This window comes from Sander lucioperca, chromosome 17 (assembly GCF_008315115.2).
Source record: "Sander lucioperca isolate FBNREF2018 chromosome 17, SLUC_FBN_1.2, whole genome shotgun sequence".
NCBI lineage: Eukaryota > Metazoa > Chordata > Actinopteri > Perciformes > Percidae > Sander > Sander lucioperca.
In genome coordinates this window covers 5,095,590-5,119,779 of record NC_050189.1, presented here as the reverse complement: position 1 = coordinate 5,119,779, position 24,190 = coordinate 5,095,590, and the positions used below count along the sequence as shown (strand labels likewise).

The 24,190-nt window shown below is 40.0% G+C and overlaps 1 protein-coding gene across 2 annotated transcripts; it reads left to right on the top strand.

The window, feature by feature from the left end:
- Positions 1-3,053: 3,053 nt before the first annotated feature.
- Positions 3,054-24,187, top strand: slc7a8a (solute carrier family 7 member 8a). Of its 2 annotated transcripts, XM_035993733.1 has the most exons (12): positions 3,054-3,530; positions 3,619-3,907; positions 9,742-9,946; positions 13,087-13,238; positions 17,649-17,774; positions 18,695-18,848; positions 19,337-19,460; positions 19,764-19,867; positions 20,095-20,191; positions 20,341-20,490; positions 20,681-20,858; positions 21,547-21,701. In XM_035993733.1, the coding sequence occupies exons 2-12, from the start codon at positions 3,775-3,777 to the stop codon at positions 21,699-21,701; spliced, it is 1,578 nt and encodes a 525-aa protein (XP_035849626.1). In that variant the 5' UTR covers positions 3,054-3,530; positions 3,619-3,774. The 2 variants fall into 2 exon arrangements, with proteins under 2 accessions (XP_035849626.1, XP_031145829.1); XM_031289969.2 differs by having other exon boundaries at positions 3,056-3,907; positions 21,547-24,187.
- Positions 24,188-24,190: the final 3 nt, after the last annotated feature.

The window sequence follows — 24,190 nt, the reverse complement described above, 5'->3', positions numbered from 1 at the left end:
CTCGTAATCTCACCTTTCCATGTTCAAACAAAAGGGATGTGGTCAATTTCCTAAAGCCATTACCTAGTAATTGTTTTAACAGAGCCCTTCATAATGTAATGTGAATAATTTAATTCAAAGTATGCAATTAAAAGCAATCTAATCTAATCAAGTAAACAATGCCAAATGGAGGCAGTTTGGATTCAATCAGTGTAGGGAAGACAACCTGAGTGACCTCAACCCTACCACAACCTAAACAATAAGGGGTCATTATGTATGATCCCAATGCCTTTCTACAGTATATGTGTTTAATCAACAGAGAATGGAATCAGATCAGAAGAAGACAACATTCATGATTTCATATGGCAGAAAAATCAAGGGACACCTTACACCTTTAAACTAGTTTACATGTGAAATGTTTGTTTAAGTTTAGGTTTTATGGACTTTGATGTAGCTGTGATCAAGGAAGAACTTCCATCATATCAGCTGTTCCTTTAAGAAAGGCCAAAATCAAACTAACCTTGGAATCAACAACTGAGTACATCATTTAACACAGCGGTTCCCAGTTCATTTGGAGAGTTATTTCCAGTGTGTACCGCTTCCTGCTTCACTGACTAGGTACATTTAGAGTAGCTTTACACTACAGAACCAAACTTTTCAGACAATTTACGTTGTGCAGAGAGCAGCACAGAGTCAAAGAATCTGGGTCAGAGGTACAGCTCAACTCTGCAGCACTAAAGTAGCACAAGAATGCAAGCAGTATTTTCATCTGTTGAGGGAATTCACGTGTCCTTGTTGTTCAGCCCATTCAGCAAAGAACAACACCAGTTCGCTCAGTTTTGTAGAGATTAGTGGCCGAGAATATGTAACTTCTGCCTTTTTGTTTTACGCTGACTATCATGAGTCAACAGTTGTTCAGGAAGCGCCAGCCGCCAGGGGTCTCTCAGGTGAATCTGAGGTTTCCTATGAAATCGCAGGAGATGCTGATAAAGCGAAATGTGTTGGACTTTAACTGAAAGACTCAGGTTCAAGGCCTCTGGAGCATTCTTGAGTAAAACCCTGAATCAATTTGTAACTGCTGTAATCTGCAGTGCTGACACAGGAAGTGAACTGCAAAGTTAGATGGACTTTCAGGACTTGACCTTTACAATCATGGGGCCCTATTTTAATGGTCTAAGCGCACTGCGTGAAGCGCATTGCGCAGGTGCGTTTAGGGCGTGTCCAATCCACTTTTGCTAGTTTGACGGCGGAAAAAAGGGTCTGTGCCCCGGCTGCATGGTTCAAAAGGGTTGTACTTAGTGTCTTCATTAATTCATAGGTGTGTTTTGGGCGTAACATGCAATAAACCAATCAGAGTGTCATCTCCCATTCCCTTTAAAAGCCAGGTGTGTTTGTACCTTGGCGCATTGCTATTATGATGGCGGATTTGCACTGTTATATTTTTATTTGTAATGTTTTGCAAAATAACAATGAAATGCTGCGCTATTGACTTCAGACTAGGTTTTTGTTGGTTAATGGCGCGATCACTTTCCGCTGCCTCAAGATAGCAATACGCCAAGAACAGACTGAAATGACCCATCTGATTGGTAGAGTGCTAACCCAGAAACGGGGAGCGAAATGAGCGTGACTAGAGTCTCTCAAAATCTGACGAAAATCTTTTGAACTGACCTTTGTTGATCTGAAATGAAGACAGATTCAGCAACTGCATGGCCTATTTATTTTAAAATGTTTCCAGAAACACATTTCGGGTGAACTATTTTAGTACAATATGAGATCGTATTATGAACAAGCCGCCATGGCAGTCTGTCTTTGAATTTCCGGAGAAACCAGACCCACGTGACACGTTCGTCCAATCAGCTGCCGGTTTTCATTTTTGGGAGACAATACAGATTAGCGCCGCCTGCTGTTATGGAGACGTATTAGTCGCTTTGGTGTGTTCCGAGGCACTTTTTTGACCAACTCGGGGACACTGATCAGTCCAACTGCCTTTTCTGCCGAGGGTCGGCCGTCTGGTCAGTGTGTCTGCAGCTTTAAACTAGCCACTTGCGTCGGGCTTTGCGCTGCGCTGCGCCTGGTGCAAGATAGGGCCCATGATCTTGTTCTGCACAACAGATTATATACAGTACAGTAAATCAGTGCTCTAAAGGAAAGAGCCTGTTCGCACAGAATTCCATACACAAAATTACAGGGTTTTTTTAATAAACAAAAGTAGGGCATGCATGTGTTTAAACAATACACCCATCTTTACAGTTGTTTTTTAGGAAGAGTCGTTGTTCTAACTGTTGATACAGTACATCAGTTTATTACTTGGTTTTATCATGCTAAAGTAACAAAAAGACTGCAAAAAATGTAAACATGTTATATGCAACCTACCAAAAATGTATATATGTTGCTCTGTCTGTTTAACTTATTCTGTGTGTTGTCTCAGCACTTCAGAATAAGGAAATAGTGCATTCTCTTTTAATGCACATCCTAATTTAAAGGGAAAGACACTGGAGCTATTTAAGGAAGTCAGAGGCGTTTTGTTTCAAACAATCGAAAACAAATTATCATGTAATGTACGAGTTTAACAAGCATTTATAGGGGGCTTTACTAGTTGCTCACAACATGGACAGTTTAGGCACATAACAGCTGCAGGCACATCAGAAAGATAATGACGACACACCTTCGGCTGAGTATCTTATGCAGAAAGCAAACATTTGCACGCAGACAATGTTGAACATTGGCAAGGCAAAAATGCTAATTTAAGACTCATTTTTGACTGCATGCAGGGTCTTAGGTAGAGGTTGGCTCTGGCAGCTTGAACAACCTACTAAGCAGCATGGGGTTAGAGTAAGTAAGAGTAGCTGGAAACCCACCAGCAGTCTTGAATCATGTAGAGTGACATCTTGGTGAAAGGGCTAAATATAGACTCTGGCTTCTGCTGCATCTTAAATATTAAGTGTGAATGAGTGAGAGCCTCTGTGCTTGTGTGTGAGTGAATGCTATAAAAAATGTGTTGTGAGAGGAAGTGGTTAAGAGGGGGGGGTGCAACGGAGGCGGCGCTACGGTACTCGTATGAAGGAGACCGTGTCAATTTACACAAATACAACCTCTCCTTTCCAAACTATAAACCCGGGTCGGATGTGTATGGGGTAGACCTGAACGACTTTCTTCTGGAGCAGCTTCTGGTTGCGCGCAGAGAGGATGCTTTTTGTTTCTTTAGCTCACACGTGGAACAAGGATTCTGTGAGAGCGTTTTGTTGTTTTTGAAATATTGTTGATTTTTTTTTCTTTGCTCACATTAGAAACAAAAATAGTTATCCTTGTGTGACTCTAAAGGAATGCCATTGGAATATGCGCTTTTCGCTCGATAATCGGACTTGATGTGCGTTTAGATCGCGACCTGTAGCGCCACCTGTGACACCGGCGATTTGGGTTGCCAGCTGTGGTCATACCTGGAAGACACGTTACAGTTCCAGCTGCAGCTGCAATCAATATTTTGCTCTGGAGGAACAGGAGCAGGACACTGAATTTAGCACAATATTTCCAACAGCCTGCTCTTTTTGTGTGCATTTTTTTTTCTTGATTCGTTCAGTGTAAAACCCCTCATTGTCACAGGTTGCTGACAGTGCACTAATAATCAATTTTCCTCATCAGATAAGTGCAGCACGTTTCAGCGTACGTAGTTTTACGCACGCAATAGACGCTTGAGCTCGAGGCGAGACCAGCGCACGGTCAGCTTAAGGTACTGTGTGGTGGAAAAGAAGATACAAATATAACCAAAAAGCCGGGTAGCCGAGTCCAGCCATCAACATGACGGACGGTGCAAGACAACGGAGCAGCACGTCTGGGTCTGCCAAGGATGCTGCCGGTGGGAAGGAGTCGGGAGGTGGAGTAGCGCTCAAGAAGGAAATCGGGCTTGTGAGCGCCTGTGGTATCATTGTTGGTAAGTCTGTGTTATTATCATTTCCAGAGCCAGGTCTACCATGTGGTGCGACCAGTTGTCTTATTCACCCACAGCAACTTTCCCTCACATACTGCCTTTTAATGGCCTGCAGTTTATTTGAGTGTCTGAGAAAGTGTTTTTGATGAAGAGAATTAAAAATAGACATAGGGAGAAAATGTCTTATAGGGAGGAGAGAGACTGTGAACTGTCACCTGTGTTTCAGTATGTAAGTTATTGTGATCAGCAGGGTATAAAAGCTGCACTATGATCAGATTACTTCACTTAATGAGGAGCTTAAAGTTCATGATGAATGTGTGGGTGTTTCAAGATAAGGATCCTGGCACAGAGTCAGTGATATTACCTGCATCTGTGCACCGCATCATTCACATAGACAGTAGATGTTTAAAATTTAGCATGTGTTTACTCTACTACACATTAAGAGCACACACTGGTTGGTTTGTAAAAGTAACTCTGTGAAGTCAGATCCCTCTCAGTCTGTATTGCAACAGTGTAATGCCTTTTGCCCCCGTCTTTAATCAATCAGTCTGATGTCATCTTTTCTTTGTAGCCTGACCAGCGATTATGATGTCTTTACCCTCATTCATCTCTGATGCTCAGAAGATTAGGCCCATTCAGAGCAATTTGTAGGCTCACATGACTGACTTAAGACACACTGTGATGGCAGGCTGGCAACATGTGGACAGTCAGAAATTGGCCTACAGCACTTGTATTCAAGAGATCCAACCTTAAAGGGACACTCAACCAATTTTACAAATTAAGCTTAGTTTACTCATCATGGGTGGTACTACTCCACCTGTGAAAAAATAAATCAATCCTCCATGGTGACCAGATTGATTTGCATTGTGGGAAATGTAGGATCCAGGGTTTTGGAAATCTCTTGCAAGCCTCTCAATTTTGTGTAATGACTATCTAAAGCTAGAGTAACCCAATTAATCTACAAATCGTTTCGGCTGTACATTATACAATACTATTACTGTTAAACTTCATGATCTTATTTATATAATAATGGAGGTAAATGACACACACAAAAACACCATCAGTCGACAGGTCGATCAATACAATTGCAGGGATGAAATATGGCACAGGTTGGGCAGGTGAGAGTGTGTGGTCTTTGTGATGACCTTGGCAGACATTGATGAGAAAGGAGAGGATGACTCATTCACTGCGTTTCCGCGGTAACGGGAGAAATGTAGCGAGAGTGAGTAAGTAAGTGTGTATGTGCACATAGGAATTCCCAAGAGAGAGACAGACGGAAGCTAGGAAAAAGGGGGATAAGAGAGAGAAGAGAGACAGGCAGAGATGAAGAGCAAGAGTAACTTACTCCCTAAATGAAGGCCTCAATTTTGCTCTGCTGTGAATTGCACAGTAGAAGGTAGATGCAAGGCCAACAATAAACTCAATTTACACGCATTTGTATTGATATAATAATATTTTCAATCACTTTCCAAGGCAGTGATCATTCTCTGAGATGATTGCAAATATTGACAGATCACTAAAATCTATAAAAATCTATAAAATTCTTTGTTAAAATAACAAAATGAGCAACTAATCCCTTTGCATGTTTACAACATCTTCTCTCTGTAGTCCCACCCTTGAGCATATCTATACAGCAACATGTAGATAATTCAATTAATAAAACATTTTATATGGCCATAGAAATAAAATCTTTTTCTTTTTTTTTATGATCATGGCTCTTCAATTATCAGCCGACTATTAAGAAACAGATTGTTAAACCCATAATGCCATCGTAGAGGATTTTTACAGCCGTCCAGAGTCCATACACCTCAGCGTAGTCACCAGACTGCTCTTTGCCGGGGCTTTTTGTCCTTGACCAAGTCACTCATTCATGCTTCGACTCACATTGTCATGTGCGGGAGAGACGTGAGGTCAGGTGACTTGTCTGATCCTCTCTTTGTGAACATGCCCCGCTGGGTTTCCATGAAAAGGGCTGAGCACACGAGGACATCAAACGGTTTTATGATCTATTGTACAGTGCAGGCATTTATCACTCACATACACACACACACACACACACACACACACACACACACACACACACACACACACACACACACACACACACACACACACACACACACATAAATCCAGAAACGTGCAAAGCCAGGAATTGGGATTAGAAGTGAACTTTTGGCCACTTGGAAGAAGACTCCGCCCTGATAATGCTGTTTTATTAGCTTGCCTGGCTAAGCCATGTCTGAGCTGGACTCCAGTCCACGTTTGTTGTAATTGAATTGCTGCTCAACTTCACATCACTTTAATTAAACAAGCTCAGTTTTATGCTATCACAGTAGCTTTTCATGTTTAAAATCCTGAGTTGGTAGAAGTTGGCAGAGGTAATGATGACACCAAACCCTCCTCTTTCTCACAAATTGCTCCAGTGTTGTAAATTGCTTTGGTATAATAATAACTCACACACATGCATGCACACAGGGCCTGCATGGTTCGTGAGTGTCTGGCTGAGGGCCAAGCAGCAGGTTGCTTCAGCTTGGTGGCTGTTTAAACAGGGATTTAAGTCCGGGTGGAAATGCAAGAACTAATCTGAGAGGGCTTTATAAAGGCTGATTAGGGTTATATCATAATGCTGCACAAACACACACATGCTTGTTAATATTCATAGTCTGCTGCTGCTGGCGTGAGCGGTGGCATTCAATCCTGTGTCATGGAGGCCTTAACAAATGACAAAACTATTTATTTCTCTCATTGGTTCTCTCTCTCTCTGCATGTTTGGACTTCACTTAAGATGTAACTATGCAGTTTTTGTTTTGTCTATAGCTTCACAAAATGTATCTCTGTAGTGTGTCTCCATATTTAACTACTTTCTGGCATGTTATAGACCGAATGGTTAATTAATTGTTGAGAAAATAATTGGCAGATTAAATGATGATGAAAATGCTGGACAGTTGCCCTAATAGTTGCCCAAATAATGATACAGCTTAACAACATAAAACACAAAATTTGCCACAAAATTAATTTATCAGAAAAGCAAGATTGCATTCTAGAAACTAAATCTAAAACCATAAAAATAATTTAAAAAAAAGTCATTTCTAAAGTGGAGCCTCAGCCTGTTGCTGTTAGAAGGCATCAAACAAAGTCCAAGAGGAACAGAAATGTGCTCAGAGAGCATGTCCGAGACCAAGCCTCTTTCTTTGTGAATCAGATCAGGAGAATATCAAAATATCCTGTCCTTAAAGAGGCTGAGGCCTGCAGAGATTTGTAAAAAGATCCAGAAATATGACAAAGAGACACGTGGACAGATGTGATGCACACTGCAGAGAGATTCGACAGTTCAGACTTTTTATCCACTGCTTCCTAAAGTTGATATAAATGTGCATTTGGTCTTAGATTAAGGTCAAGAGAGAGCCAGCGATTTAGCAACAGCATGTTAAGTTAAGTTAAAAGTCATGTTCCCTCTGGGCCTGTTTGGAGACAAAAGGATGTGAAAACAGAAAAAACAGGAAACCTGAAGAGATACCACACAGTCAGCATGTCGCACACACTCACGTGCAATGATGCACATGACACGAACACACAACATGCAAGCGTGCATATTTGCTCACCCCGATAAAAGCACTCGCTCACCTTTAAATAAACGTCTAAATATGAACTCATTCAAACCAGAACGTTTATCTGCCTCTGCAAACCTGGTGTTGCAGAAGTATATCAGGGACTTTGCAACAGAGGAAAATGCTGAGTCAACGCATTGCTGCTGTTTTCCCCTACATGTCAAATGTCAAAGGTCATGCACTGAAGACCACTGCTGCCATAAAGATGTCAGAATAACCAGTGGTTTGATGGTTTGTTTGTCATCTTTTTTACCTTTCACCTGCAACTGGAGTTACATAAGTGAGCGGCTGTCCTCAGCACTCCCACTGATGCATATGGAATCTGTTAAACAAATGTGCATGGTCTCATGCTTTCAGTTGAGCAGTTTGGCATATGTTCAGATTTTGCTTTAGATTTAACTGATCTGAGAAAGCAGGTACAGTCTTTTATAGTCTTTTCCTTTAGGTGCTGGAGGTTGCAATATTAACATTTCAACATGTTTTTCTACAATAAACAATTTTTTTTATGAATGAATCTATAGTTTATAGTAGTTTAGTCCAATGGTTCCCAAACCTTTTACTTTTTGACCCCTTAAAGTGAAGCAATGTCTGCTACTGACCCCTCATCACATCTTATGGCCTCAGTATGGACATAAGTTATGAGCAGTTAAATTGAAACTGAAAAAAAGAGACCTGAAGATGTGTATGTCTAATAGCTAAAAAAAAAAAAAAAAAAAAGATCAATTTGCAAGGATATAAAACTAAGAAAAGCCAAAAGTCATTCATTTGAGAAGCAGGAACCAGCAAATATTTGGAATTTCTACATTACAAATTATGTAAATCACCCCTATTATGTTGTCACACTATGCACCTAAGCTGCAAGTTATAAATTGTTCATTGACAGTTGTAACAGGAAAGATTATCTACACTTCATTTAACTCTGCAGGCGGAATGGGACAGTATCATTCATACCTTTGACTTTTGTACTTTATATTGCCACTTATCCAGTTATGATTCAAAACCTTCAACCTTTGACCCCGATGCCTTTTTATTGGATGCTAGGTTCAAGCACAGTCAACCCAGCAATTGTAAGCTCCAAAAACTCTGCTGTGTCGAAGCCTCATCGGACAGGAGTCAATCTGTCCAGAGGCTCCGGCTGGCTTCTTTTTAATGTCGGACTAGAACCCCAGTCGTCTGTCCCTCCATCTTTTAGTTCCTGTGTAAAATGCCTGGCACACTGATGCTCATTGAATCTGTCAGGGCATTATTCTCCCCCCTCTGAATCTACCTCCAATCCCTCCTCCCTCTTCTCACTCTTTGCACTCTGTCACCCCACTCTCTATCTTGCTCCATCTACTCATAACTCTGCTAACTCAGCAGATTACAAGTTCCCACTTTGCCTAATGGCTCAGCTGCTTCATCACACATTCAAACAATTAGCAGTCTCTGATAAACATGTTTTTTTATTCCAAACATTAACAGGAACACAAAAATTACAGTTTGTGGGTTTTAGGTGGAGTTTTGTGCAGTAACTATTTCTTAGTGGTCAAGATTTAGGTGTAGTGACTTCCTAGAGTCTTATCGTCTCAGGGAGGTTGCCAGGTTTGGTGTCATCATGCTTGCTGAGGTCGCTTGTACATTTCTGTTTGTGTTGGAATTAATTAGTGAGCTTTAAAGGTGTTGTTATGCACACTTTTCTACTTAAGGCAGAGCTAGGCTAGCTGTTTCCCCCTGTTTCCAATCTTTATGCTAAGATAGGCTAATTTCCTCCCCGTTCTTGCTCTGTACTTAATACTCATACATGAGAGTGTTAAAGATCTAAAGTTGTAGTTCTTACAAGAGACACATTAACTATGTTTGTAAATAATGGTTAAAAATAATACTAGACAATACTAGAGTAATACTAGACCCTGCACTTCCGATAATGTAACAGGATAGCATATTTTTGACTCCCTGCCTTCAAACTACACTCCCCCAGTTTGTAATCCAGGCTTTTTAACATAGTGGCATCCCTTGAGTTATTTTCTCAGACTTGACAAAGCTCTTTCAGAGCTGTAGTGATGCTGTAATGTGTCAAAATAGTGGAATGCCCCTTTAAATGCACTAAATATCCCACATAAAAACGTACTTTGTTTTCACCTCTGCTTATTCACGTAAACACTACAGCTTCTTACGACAATGCTGACAACAATAACTTCTAATTCATTCTGCACTGAAACCTGACCCCTCTCTCTTCCCTCCCTCCATCAGGTAACATTATCGGCTCAGGTATCTTCGTCAGTCCGAAGGGAGTGATGGAGAACGCCAGCTCCGTGGGTGTAGCCCTGATCGTCTGGATCATCACGGGCGTCATCACAGCCATTGGGGCGCTGTGCTACGCCGAGTTGGGCGTCACCATCCCCAAGTCTGGGGGAGACTACTCCTACGTCAAGGACATCTTCGGAGGACTGGCTGGGTGAGACATTCAGTCATTTACTTACAGTTGGAAACAATCAGATCATATGACATTTGCAGATGTAATTTGAGTCAGTAAGCAAGACACATCAAATGAGACTGCCGTATATGAGTGGTAAGCAGTGCAAATAAAGAGGAGGCGTTTGACAATATGTGACATGTACAGGAAACTACAGTGACTTTGGTGTTTTTCTGGGTTTTTTGATTTGACATTTAAAAATGTGTTCTAAAAGTTTTATATTTAATCTGCAAAAAAAAGTGCCTGTGTTTTCGAGATTTAAAGCAGTGGTTATCATTTTTGTTAACCAAAGACAGACATTAAAAGCATTTTTTTTGTAATAATAATGTAATGTAATAATAATTATTATTTTGAAGCAAAGGGTAGATTTATTTATCATCAACCTTTTTGCTGACTCTCAGGTCACTTAGGTTTGATAAACCTCCAGGTCAAAAGTGCTGTCTAGTAAGTGTATGACCCAGTTTTATTAGAAGAAGGGGCCTCCCAAACAATTAAAGTTAATTTGACATGGATTTAGCTGAGCATACCAACATGTCTAGATTCCTCTCTTTATCCTGGTGGATGAGCCTGCTCATATAGGTCAGACATCTTGATCCAAAGCAGGGGGCCTGAAGCCAATACTGTCTCATATGGTAGATTCACAGGCAGTAAAAGAGAGTTTACAAATGTGAGGCTGCTGTGTGGTTTTACGTCTTCAGTCTTCACTCTTCACTCTTACGTCAACCAGTTTTGAATTGACTTTCCGTCCACAGCTTCTTCCATTCATCCATAAGGTAACGCTTCTTACAGTAGACTCTTGGGAACCATGCTAGGTTAATTTCCAAGTAAAACAATGTCATTTGTTAGCGTAGATTTAACAAACACTGTGCCTTTGCCCAGACTGTAAACACAGATTAGACCTTTGTATCACAAGGATACATATTATCAAGGTATTTTGAGAGAGGAATTCAACTAGACAAAACAGACAATGATTGTTTTTGTCCCTTTGTACGGTTGCTATCAATACACATCAATGAACGCTTACTTCCAGGGACTCAGTAGTTCGGTTTGAAGTGTTGGGGCCACACCATTTCCCTGTGCCCTCCATCTAGCACAAATAAACTGTGTTCAATTGGTGTTTGTTTTTGTTGTCCTGCACCTTTTATCCCTGTGTGTGAATGTTGGAAGCAGTTATGTGTACTGTATAAGTCAATAAGTCAATCACCTTATTGCAGCTGGGGGAAGGCGAGCTTATAGAAAAAGGGGAAGAGCTCGTAAAGTCGTACGCTCAAACACGACTTGAATCGACAGCGTTTCAAGTACAAAGGCTCTTTGTTTTGTCAGACTAACAACGGTTGTGTTACACCCATAATGTGCAATATATAGACTACTATAGATGCCACAGGTTGCAGGGAGTCATTGTGTAAAACGGGTTGGAGCGGGATTATGATATAGGGCTATATAAAAATAAGAAGAATTTATTTATGCTACTAAATCCTCTAGTTGTTCTCCACACATAGGACTAGCAGAGAATTTAAGTAGAAGTACAAAAGTATATTCAGCCATATGTATTAAAGTATTACATGTAAGTATGCAATAAATCATATTTATTGTATATACATTAAACTGCAAGCTGCATTTGAATGTTGTAGCTGGTTCCTGTGGCGCTATGTCTACTACGATACTACTACACAACAACTATAGAGTTTTGGTTTGTTTAATCTACAGCAGTGCATCACATAATCTAAGTTTATCATTATGTTTAGCACATGAAACCCAATCCACAAAGTAACTTTAGCTGTCAGATCGATGTAGTGAAGTAAAAAGTACAATATTTCCCTGAGAAATGTAATGAAATTGAAGTATAAAGTTGCACAAAATGTAAAGTAAAAAAAATAATCAAAATGTTACTTTGTTTCAGTGTTATGGTGTCTACATAGAGGTTTCAGTCTGCATTTGAATGTACATTTTTACTTTAAAAACACACACACACACACACACACACACACACACACACACACACACACACACACACACACACACACACATTCCAGTGAGCCACAATCCCGTTAATGCAGTCAGCTGTAATGATCCTTCTATAAGCTATCAGGGAATTCCATGTAAAAAAAAAAACTAGTCTGGTTGTCCCTGCTACACTCAGCTAAACCCTCGTGCTCTCCTTTATCTCATCTCACCGCCTCACACACTCACCCGTTTTCTCCCCCTGTATGTGTGAAGCACTAGTGACAAATCCGTGTCACTACTGACAAGGATTGCATCAGTGTAGTGTGACTCATCCTGTCACTTTCGCAGCACACCTTAACACAGCGAGCACACACTGATTACTATCAATAATGTGCTGCCATATTGGTGCATCGTGATGTCCCTTCAGTCACTTCAGTAAAACCAGCCGCCAAACTGAAATTGTATTCAGTAACCACAGGTGCTTGTTACTGAATATGAACGTACAGTGACAGCCCTGAAACGAGCCATTGAATGAGCCATCACGTTTCCATATCAGTCACTCACTGACAGCAGGGGGTTCATCCCTTTGCTTTGTCATGAGGACTGCAATGAGTTATTATTTTATTGTCGTCTCTATCTGTGCACTGTTTTTTTCATTTGATTGTTTATCCTGTCAAACATTATAGCAAAAAAAAGCCCAAGGTGACATCTTCAAATAGCTTAATTGTCTGATAAACACAAAGATAATAAATCTAAAAATGACATCAATCAGTAAAAAAGCAGCAAATTCTCATGTTTGAGAGGCCGTTACCAGCGTGTTTGCTTTTTAAATGACTTAAATTTAACGACACATGTATTAGTGATTATACTGTTCAATTCATGAATCATTTTATTGACTAATTGTTTCAGCGGTGCATGTTTCAGTACATTAAAAAGTTATTAAATAGGTAAGAGGCCAAGAATGGTAAGAAAAAGAGTTCACATTTGTGCCATCCTTCCTCAAAAAATAACCTGCTGTGAATGAAAAACTGTAAATGGGAGGATGTATACAGTATGTGCCATGTGCCTTTGTCATGTGTTTCCTCCTTTTTATCCCCCACCTGTGTATGCTCCTGACACCCTACTGTTTCTCCCATGCCTCTGTGTTTGTAACTGTTTCTAACTCCTTTTTGCCTCAGGTTCCTGCGTCTGTGGATCGCTGTGCTGGTGATCTATCCTACCAACCAGGCTGTGATCGCGCTGACGTTTTCAAACTACGTCCTGCAGCCTCTCTTCCCGACCTGCTTCCCACCGGAGAACGGCCTGCGTCTGCTGGCTGCTGTCTGCCTCTGTGAGTAATACCGAAGTTTCGGCACAAATGAAAAGACACACAAAAGATTTCAAGGGTTTTCCTTACCAAACAAGGCTAGACAAGTACGTACACAGTGCCTGTTATGTACAGTAGTACCTGTGTAACCAGTATTGTGGGTTAGCTGAACGTGTAAGGCATTTCCCGGGTGGTGATGGCGCAGTGGATATGACACATGCCTTTGGTGTGAGAGACCTGGGTTTGAATCCACTGCGATACATCAACCAATGTGTCCCTGAGCAAGACACTTAACCCCTAGTTGCTCCAGAGGCGTGTGACCTCTGACATATATAGCAATTGTAAGTTACTTTGGATAAAAGCGTCAGCTAAATGACATTTAATGTATATCATGATCATGGCAGGAATATTAATTGCATTTAGCACATACATCTTTAACCACACTCTATTACAGCTCTCTGTAAAATCTTTATTTCTCTATTTCTATAGCTGTATTTCTGTATTGAGAAATGCTTATTTGCTTTCTTTTGCCGAGAATTCAATGAGAAGATTCACAAGACAGCGACAATTTGTCCATGTTTTGCAAACAGTTCAACCGAGTGATGTTCCCTGCTTAGGTTGTTTCATTTCAAGAGTTTGTAGAAGCTTGAATAGGGGAAACCATCCAGTATTTCATATAAAAAGAAGCAAATTAGACTAAAGTCCGGAAAAAGAAACACATTTGTGTTGTTCAGAATATACATATTTTTGTCACAGAATGTTCAGGAAAATGTTCACTGACAACATATTTCATTTGTTTTTCCACAAAATATCTGCTAATAACAACTACAGCCTCTTTAAACTTTTTTTATAGCTATTTTTAAACAAATTGGTGCAATATGAACATATTTTCTAAAAGACAGGCTTGCACTTGTAAATTAATCTACCCGTATGAGAACATTTTACAAATTAAACTCTTTTTTCAAAAAAGTACACTTTTCCTGGTGAACCAGCTCACAGCTCTGACTCCACACTGATTCAGTCTTGATTATCTAGTGAAGAGTGCAGGTAGCCTAAAGAAATAGCGCAAAAGGACATTCTTTTTTGAGTAGGCTTGTTGATACAGGCTTAAATGTTGAAAAAAAAAAAAAAAGCAATGGGTACACGAATGCTGACACAGTTACAAGACAGTTAAATATTCAGGGTTGAGCAAAATGTAAAAGTAGCTCACATACTGTGCAGTGCAATGTATTTAACAGTAAAGCACATGTTCCACTGCAGCAGCATTCACTCTGTTGGATGTAGTTGCATCATCACAGCTGTCACACATTGTCTGAATTATGCCTTGATTTATCCAGTTTATGTCCCAGTTTTCCTAGTATTTACTTTGAAGCTCCTATGTTATGTAACCCTCAGTCAGAGGTCATCTAATACAAGATAGCAAAGCAGCTAGAGGAGTGTAGCACTAATAAGTGAATCTGTGAAGACAAATGGGTGAATGTGTTGCCGCTGACATGACAGTGGTTGATTTGAATAACTCAACAAAGTTCACACACACACACACACACACACACACTGGCCAAATACTGCAGGCAGCTTTTAGATAGACAGACAGACGTGGACACTGGGGAAGAGTGTGTGTATTGTGTGATGACATTTAGGGAGGAAAGCGTGCATAAATATGCAATATTCTTTAAGTCATCACCACTAAATGCTTTTCAGGGAGGGGAAACTTTGCTGGAAACATCGCTGAGTCAAAAGGGTTTTTGTATGTCTCTTGAGTGGTCAGGGTTCTTCAGTAAAAAGTAGTATTTTTTTTGTTACTGATCTCCAAAGGTTTTTTTTCCGTCCTGTGACATGCTGTTCACTGACAGATGGCCTCAGTTGGCTGCCCTGTTTGGTTTGACAAAATGGAAATCTCACTTTCCAATGGCATACACATTAACACACACATTTGTACTCAGTGAACCAAGAGTTCCACTACTTCATTACCTTTGCCAAATAAGTTGTGGTCAGTCAGCAGAACATCACAAAGACATTTCAACAGAACCTCGAAAAAATTGAAAATCTCTTTTATTCCTCACATAAAGTTCTTCATAAATGGACACGTGGTGCAGCTATTGTGTTCAGTCTACGCTAATAAAACCTGTTTATTTGCACATGACCTTACCAGTTTTATTAAACTCTGTTGGCATGCTTTTGAGATATTCTGCTAACCAACAGACAAACTGTTTGACAGAGGTAATAACAGCGCTGCACTCTCTGAAGTCTTTTTTGGATTAGACACATTGAGCTACATTTACCTGTCTTTCTTGTCTCATTTTTAATACCGCCTGAAGCAAAATGTCCTTAGCTCTGACAAGAACTGCTAGCAGTCATAACTCTGTTTGTTTTCAGCTTTGGCTGAGCCATTAGAGTTATGTCCATTGGACAGATTCCCATCAACAATGATATCATCCTTGTTGTTTATGGGCTCAACATGCATCTGCTTCTCTGTTTACACATTACTTCGATTTCCCAGATCTGGCCCCTTGCAGAATATTATGTAATAGTGTGCAGGATATAACCTTACGTATTTACTTACAAATCAAGTTCAGATTTAGAGACCAAACCAGATGCTGCCAATCGCTGGCAGGTCTGGTCATTTCGATCTTGCAGGGAAAGGGTTTTTCAATGTGTACCATTTCAAAAACATGCTGGGGATTCTCTTACTACACATGGCAGAGTGGGAGGTCATAACTCTGTCATGTTTTCCAGCAGGCTCATAGTTACCTCTGCGAGTTTCCATACATACGTTTGTATACTCAGCTTACAGACAGCTGAGCGACCCCCCCTTCAGCTCCATGGTTCGAAGAATATATCCTTAGATGTTTACTTGCGGCCTGCCAGGCAGCAAATATGAGTCACGGGGGGCAGGGACACATGTGTTGTTACTGTAATGCAGTGCTTTGGCGAAAGATCATCTGGTTCTTACAACAACTCTGTGTAATGGTGAATTAAGAGGTTTACGATGTATTTACTCAGTTGTATTTTAGTTCATTGTGCCTGTGTGTACACAATACACAACTCAAGTCCTAAGCTGATCTGGGTGTTAAGAGTTTCTCATTTCCTGTTTTTTTCGGCTACTCCCCCTCACTGCAGCTCTTGTTCTGTGTGCTGTAGTAATTTGTAGTAACGCTGCAGGAAGTCATAACTTTCCCCCCTCTACCCACTAAAAACAGCCACTCACCAACCTACAAACACCATAAACATCTCTACACCAACTAGAAACCCCACTCTTTGCAGGGAACATTATCTTTATCTGCATCCAATACACACATCTACAGTGTCAGTGCAGACCCATGCATGTCTGTTCATGTGCATCTGCCTTTGTTCCCTGCAGTGGCAGCTCAGAGTTATTTAATGTGATGATCTTAATCCCACAGAGTAAAACACGCCTATTATTTAATGGCACCCTATTGGCCTGAACCCACTGGCCTCTTGTATCCAGCAGTACAGATCAAATCCATTATCTCTGTCTGTGTTCAGGTCAGTCTTAGTTTGAAGTGAGATGAATAGCATTTCCAAATGTATTTTCACATCTGGAGTTTGGAATCCCTTTTATGTATTTACATTACATTGTAAAATAAATGGAAAGGATTATTATTATTATTATTATTATTATTATTATTATTATTATGATGATGGTTTTAAGAAGTTACAGAGAGTATACATATCAAATACTTGCAGTACTTCAGGAGAAAGAAAATTATTGCAGGTAAGACGTGAGGCGAACTGTGAGAGATAATGGGTGAAGTTCAATGCCATGATGCAGCAGCAGACTCAAAGGTCGCTGCAGTGTTTAAATGTTAAGACACGTCGAGTGTGCAGCTTTTTTTTTTTAATTATCTTTCTCCACTTGCTGACCTGACATCAGTTCACTTTCCATCAAGTGACAATAACCAGGTTTTTTTACAACGTCTTCATCTTTTCTTGGGAAATAATCAGAGTTTTACTACTACAACAATGCACTGACAGTTCCTTTACCAGATCAATAAAACAGTCAACACATAAACCGTTATCTCCTACATTCACTCCATAACATAATCATTTTACAACCTTTCGTTACTGTCAGTGCTAACTCGTATTGTGCAGCACAACATTATTCAAATCCACCAAATTTTAGTGGAGTGATCCCAACATTTCCAAAGCTATCAATATGCCAGGCAGAATTTTGGGGAAATTAGTATAAACTGATGCCCAACACATGCAGAATGTGATAAAATGGTGTATTCATAAAACAAAAGGGAGTCTCGGGTTTGAATATGTCACAGTGTAAACATCATTAGAGCTTAAATAAAGAGTTGGAACAAGCTGATACAAAATAGAAATGGCACTTTAAGAGGAAACACAATGGGAAAACTGGGGTCAAATAAATAAGCATTACATTTTACTGTGTTTTATTTGTGCATCTAGTGCTTCTGACATGGGTGAACTGCTCCAGTGTGAGGTGGGCCACCAGAGTGCAGGACATGTTCACTGCTGGAAAGCTGCTGGCCCTTGCCCTCATCATCATCATGGGCATCGTGCAGATCTGCAAGGGTAAGCACCCAGAGTGCATACGTCCACAGTACATTCCACCTTTGTCTGGTGTCTATGTGTGAAAGGAAAAAAGTCACACACACTCGCGGTCACCGGGGGTATCTTCAGTCATTCGGGACAGTATAGACTCCCTGTGGACGCTGCAGGGGTCAGTGAGTTTCTGGGGCCCCTTTTAGTTAAAACTCACATTGCTAATATCAGCACGCCTGTGTGCGTTTGCTGTCACAACATGGCTGAGGGCCAGTTTTTACAGGGGCCACAGAGAGTAGGCCCCTGAAACAACAAAATGGGGATTTCTGTGCGACTGTTTGAAGTTAAATGAAGAGTTCAGTGGCTGATTTGATGTGAGACTTTGGGTCATATATGAGGGATGGTATGAGACAGTACAAATACTTTAATGCTCTCTGAAAACATGCCTCAAGAAGGGATTTCAAGAAATATATAATGACAAATGAAAAATTAGGAAGATTTATGGATGGTTTAGACATTCACCCCAAAACAAAGTGTTTGATAATCTCTCAGTGGGAGCTCTGGGAGCACTGAATAAGTCACTTTACAGGATTTAGCAGAATGTCTTGACTTGTTTTACACACACTGATCGCATTAGATGATGGTTTTCAGCTGTGTTCCCTCACAGCAAGCCCAAAGCTTAAATGGAAACCGGTTTGTTTACCCCCAAAGCCAAACAACCTTAGCAAATCCAAGACAAATTCTCAGGAAAGACCTATTTACTTAGGCAATGTCATATAAATGTACATAAGGAATGCAGAAAACCTTGACTAAATGAGACAATTTTGATGGCGTACTAGGATGAAAAGATATTTCAAAAAAAAAAATGAAAAAGGTGGGGTTTTCTGATATTATAAAATGCTGCTAATTAAAAATGTCACCTAAACATTTGCATTATCTATCTCCTGTAGGAGACTACTACTGGCTTGAGCCAGCCAATGCCTTCGAGCCCTTCCAGGACTATGATGTGGGTTTGATAGCCTTAGCCTTCCTACAAGGCTCCTTCGCCTACGGAGGGTGGAACTTCCTCAACTACGTCACAGAGGAGCTGGTGGACCCCTATGTGTAAAACGCTTTATTCTGCTTCTCATATCTCTAGAAATATTTTGTTGCTATGTTAGAAAACCACCTTCCCACAGTACTGAATGGCTCATAGCCATAGGATAGGAATATAACTATAGTTTTTAAAGCTGCTAGTAGCTATTTCAGTGATTAGCAGTTACATACCGGCTAAGCTTCCTAGTTTAATCCTTTTTCTTAAAGCTCTCTGAAATGTATTTAACTTAGCATGAGATCATTCTCACCATCATCCCTAGTGTCTGGCCACTGACCTAGAAACAAACTGGTAGAATAAAATGGTTTATTTCTTCATTTCCTCTGCATTTTTTGTCTTTTTAACAATCCCAAGTTTTTAATAATCTTGGTATCTATTAATTCACTTCCCCTAAGGTACCATTTTTAATTTCCTTCTTTAAATCCTCTCCTGTACCCCCTTCTCTTAAGCTTTCCTCCTCATTCTGTATCCTAAACATTGCTGTTTCTGTCTTCTCCAGGAATCTTCCTCGTGCCATCTTCATCTCCATCCCCCTCGTGACCTTCGTTTACGTCTTTGCCAACATCGCCTACGTCACGGCCATGAGTCCCCAGGAGCTGCTCGCCTCAAACGCTGTTGCCGTGGTGAGTATCTCACCGCATGACGTAGGATGGCCAAACACACACCTTGATAGTAGAACGACTCTGTCTCCCTCTAGTGAGTGAAATGTGTTGGTTGATACCTTTTGAACATCATTCATTGCATTCATTAAAGTGTCTTGAGATAATTCTTGTTATGATGTGATACTATAAATAAAATTGAATTGGATTGAATTATGGTAGTGAACGCATTGACACATGATGAAGTAAGCATCTTACCATCAGCCTGTGTGTCTGCTTCCTTTCATCCAACCTCTAACTTCCATCCTCCCGCTCCTTCTTTTTTAGACGTTTGGTGAGAAGCTGCTGGGAGTCATGTCGTGGATCATGCCCATCTCTGTGGCTCTCTCCACATTCGGGGGAGTCAACGGTTCCCTCTTCACCTCTTCCAGGTTAGTTGGCTCGATAACAGCTTTGATTAGATGGGATCTACTATGTGTGGGCAATGCACCAGCTGCCAGCAATGCACATCTAATAACTGCAGTGAATATATTATCTAGTCTCCTTCATCTTAAACCTCTTTCTAGTATTTCATTTTCATCATAAAAAGTGTGGATGTACTGTAGACTTAAATACTGTACATGCAATAACTGAATGATTGCATCTCTGTCTGTCACAGATTGTTCTTTGCTGGAGCCAGAGAGGGCCACCTCCCCAGTCTGCTGGCCATGATTCATGTGAAACGCTGCACTCCCATCCCTGCTCTGCTCTTCACTGTGAGTACCGCTCTCACCACTACACTCCTCGTATATTACCTCCTTCAGATAAGTCACGTTCTGTCTCTCGTGATACACAGATAAACCAACCACAAATTATCAAACTTTCTGCTTCTGACCCTCCTTTCCTCCTTCTTCTTCCTCCTCAGTGCCTGTCCACCCTGCTTATGCTGTGCACCAGCGACATGTACACCCTCATCAACTATGTGGGCTTCATCAACTACCTCTTCTATGGAGTGACTGTCGCTGGGCAGATTGTCCTTCGTATTAAACAGCCCGACTTGCACCGACCAATCAAGGTGTGTCTATGTGGTGTTTTTGCTCCACTTTTAGCTTGGTCTTGTCTCATAAAAACAGCCATAAAAAGCACATTTCATACAAAAATTCACAACAGACAGATGCAAAAGGAATAAATATTATACAAACTGTCAAATGGTCGTCTCTACATGAGTGTAATACGTTGTTGCTTTGTTCTCCCTTACCTTCCAGATCAGCCTCATCTGGCCGGTCATTTACCTCATTTTCTGGGCCTTCTTGCTCATCTTCTCCCTTTACTCTGAACCTGTGGTGTGTGGCATCGGCCTGGCCATCATGCTGACTGGCGTCCCAGTCTATTTCCTGGGAGTCTACTGGGACAATAAGCCACAGTGCTTTGACGCCTTCGTTGGTAAGTTAGCTTATTGTCAAGTTGTTTTCAGTGGTGAAATGTTTGACATTATTTGAACCTCAAATACATTTTATGCCATCAGGCAAGTCCATGGAATAGGTCAACTATTTGGGAAATTTGCTTATTTGTTTTCTTGCAAAGAGTTAGTTGAGAAGATTATGTCTGTACACTCGGTATAGAGCGAGAGCCAGGAGGCAATTAACTTAGCATAAAGACTAGAAACAGGGGGAAACAGCTAGCCTGGCCACCAGCTCTAAAGCTCACATATTAATAACATCTTTGTTTAATCAGTACCAACACAGAAATGTACAAATGACAATTTGTGGTTTTGGATGGAGTCACGCGGTGTTGCTATTCTTGTAAATAAGCATGCCTGGCTCTTCCTCAATACTGACTTGACAGAAAGAGGTATTGATCTTTTCTAACTTCTGGCAAGACAATTAATATTAAGTATGAAGTATTCTGTGGCCGGGTTAGCTCAGTTGGGAGAGCAAGCGCACATATATAGAGGTTTATTTCTCGACGCTGTGGGTTTGACTCCGACCTGTGGCCCTTTGCTGCATGTCATTTTGAATTTGAATTATTTGTCCTGGGAACAATGCCACATATTACAACTTTTCTTGCATACTGTGTCATATGTCATTTAAAAGCCTCTTTCTTAAAACTCTTTGTTGTTCTCTTCTTCTAGATAAGATGACGTACTTGGGCCAGAAGTTCTGCGTGGTGGTTTATCCCGACATGGGTAATAGTGGTGGGAGCAAAGAGGAAGGAGAGGAAATGAAGGAGGCCAGGTCTCCTCTGTCCAAGGCGGACGTAGACAACCACAAGTCAGCAGACTGCTAAAGATTTTATCTCCCACCTGCCTCAAAATAAACAGACATATGCAGACGCACACATGGGTGCGCACACACACAAACACACATGCAAACATACACCACAGTTTATAGTGGATTTACTGATCAACACTTTGTCTTTAATAGTTGTATCTGGTTTTGTATCAATCAATAATTTTTGTGCCAAATATAACATGAGGTATGTAGAGTTATATGACGTCAAACTTTTTTGTCTGGGGTCTTTCAAAAGTGCAATAAAGAAGGTTAGCACCTTCCAACTCCTCAATACATGCTTAAACAGACACATTTACTACTCTTCATCATCATCCCACTTCTCTTCCTTCACTCACTCCCTGCACACTCCTACTGTAAGATCATCATTTCATTTTTTGTATTTTTATCAAAAGATTCTTACTCTACTGTGATGGCTACGCAAACACCTTTTCTTTATTTTGTTTTTTTGTTCTTTTTTTGACACATTGGAAATGTTGCTTTGTCATCCATTCAACATCGCGAAGTACACTGTAGTACTGCATTTAGGTTTTAAAGGTGACTGTGATTCCGAAATGAGTCTCATTTTTTTGGAATTGTGTTAATTGTTTATATCATTTGACTTTGTTGTTATTTTGGTTTTAATATTTTAATTTTAGTTTTGTTGATATTCTTTCTTTTTTTTTTTTTTTATTCAACATCATATACATCTTGGCCTATTTTTTTTTTACTCTTGCGTACACCTGAAAGCTGATGTGTGATCTGTTCTTGTTACTTGCCTTAATTAGAATATAGTCTGTACTTGGGTGTCACTATAGCTCTATTTTGACTGAGTGGAGAGATGGTTAATCCTCGTACATTGGGGTAGTTTTTAATTTTTATGGAAGTAAAAAAAAAAACCTACAAAATTCTTGTATGGACACTATACTGATAATTAACCTGTTAAAACTGCAAGTTCAGCATGGACATAGACAACTAAAATGAATAGGCAAGACATGATAGTGTCAACCACCACATTTGCATTGTTAATGTGCAAACCCCTACACCGACACGTGAATGCCTGCGTGAAAAACAGTTTTAAAGAGGCATTGATTGTCTTACATGTTTTATGGAAGAAGTGTTTTTGTAGCTTAACATCTAGCTGTGTTTAATTTTTTGTTTGTTCTTTATTTAGGGTGCAGAAATTAGAGCTTCACATAAAATATTTTTTAATTCTCACAATTCAATAGAAGAGATTTTTAGTGCAATATTAGTATAGGCATCAGTGAAAATTGAACATGCACTCTTGAATAAACCCAATCTGTCTGGTTTGGTAATAGTTATGTATCTATACTTATGTTGTATAATATAGTAACAACACTCCTGCGCACATAAACACACAGTATGTACTCTTGTGTCTTCAGTCTTTCTGTAATCTATTAGTGTCTCAGGGCATCCTCACTGCCTTCTGCTTAAATACACTTGCCTAAAAACTCTAGACCATAACAACTCAACAGATCTGATTGCGTCTAAGAAATCCACTCTGTTAGTACTAAATATCTGTACTGGTGCTTTTAGATATTTATTTCCTCAGGAGTCCCTGTCTTACAAGCAATCCCAAGACAAAATCTTACAGATGTACTGTAAATCGTTCTAGCTATTAAGAATCATTAAAGTTGGGCCAGTATCGTGAAGGTTTCTTTTGTTGAACTGTAAGGGGAACAGGGGTCTTGGATGTCTTTACAAGTACAATGATTGTGTTTTGTGCCTGTATGGTTATTGTGTATTTACAGTATACACACGTCATGGAAGTCTGTATATTGTCTCAAATAAAAAACACAGGTTTTTTTGGGAAAAGGTGTGAATTTGTAATTCAGGGCCTCATTTATATAGGAAAAACTGTTCCCTGCCTTTATCTTTATTCCATTGCAATCATTTTAAAGAGTGTGATTAAATTGTTATTAGTCAAGTTTTAACATGCAACATAGTGAATTTCACATATTTCAGCAAGACTCTTACTGTACATAAATGAGGCTTGAAAATGTATTCACCTCAAAAATGAAATGCTGCAACTTTGTGATAGGGCAATGTGAACTATGCAGACTTAAACCTCTACCTGCTTGTTTACTGCTTAAAATCTAAAGCAAGTTTAACAGTGCTGATTTTGTTTTGATTGTCTTACTTTCTTGCTGCTCAAGTTTCCCTAATAAGCTGCAACATCCAGTTCTTGCTGTAATTCAGACCAAAACAGGCCTTCAATATGGTGGAAATATGAAGTTCTCTATGTTGTAATCTAAGCAATTATTTTTCTACCAACCCATCATCGCACTACAATACACTGCCTAATGAGAATGTCATTTCTAAATGTACAGGTCTCTATAACATAAGTTGCCATCTGCAATGTATCTACCATCCTGAGAGCCAATTTGACTGACGTGTCTCTCAAACTTAAGTCTATTTTGTGTTAAAAATGTAAATGTACATATTGGTAGTGAGTGTGTGACAAGAATAAAAAAAAAAAATATGTAA

Excerpts from the sequence above, each read along its gene's own strand:
- slc7a8a (XM_031289969.2), top strand. The coding sequence starts at position 3,775 with ATGACGGACGGTGCAAGACAACGGAGCAGCACGTCTGGGTCTGCCAAG. Across the intron at positions 9,947-13,086 it reads ATCTTCGGAGGACTGGCTGG|GTTCCTGCGTCTGTGGATCG; the intron begins GTGAGACATTCA and ends TTTTTGCCTCAG. Across the intron at positions 20,491-20,680 it reads ACTTGCACCGACCAATCAAG|ATCAGCCTCATCTGGCCGGT; the intron begins GTGTGTCTATGT and ends CTTACCTTCCAG.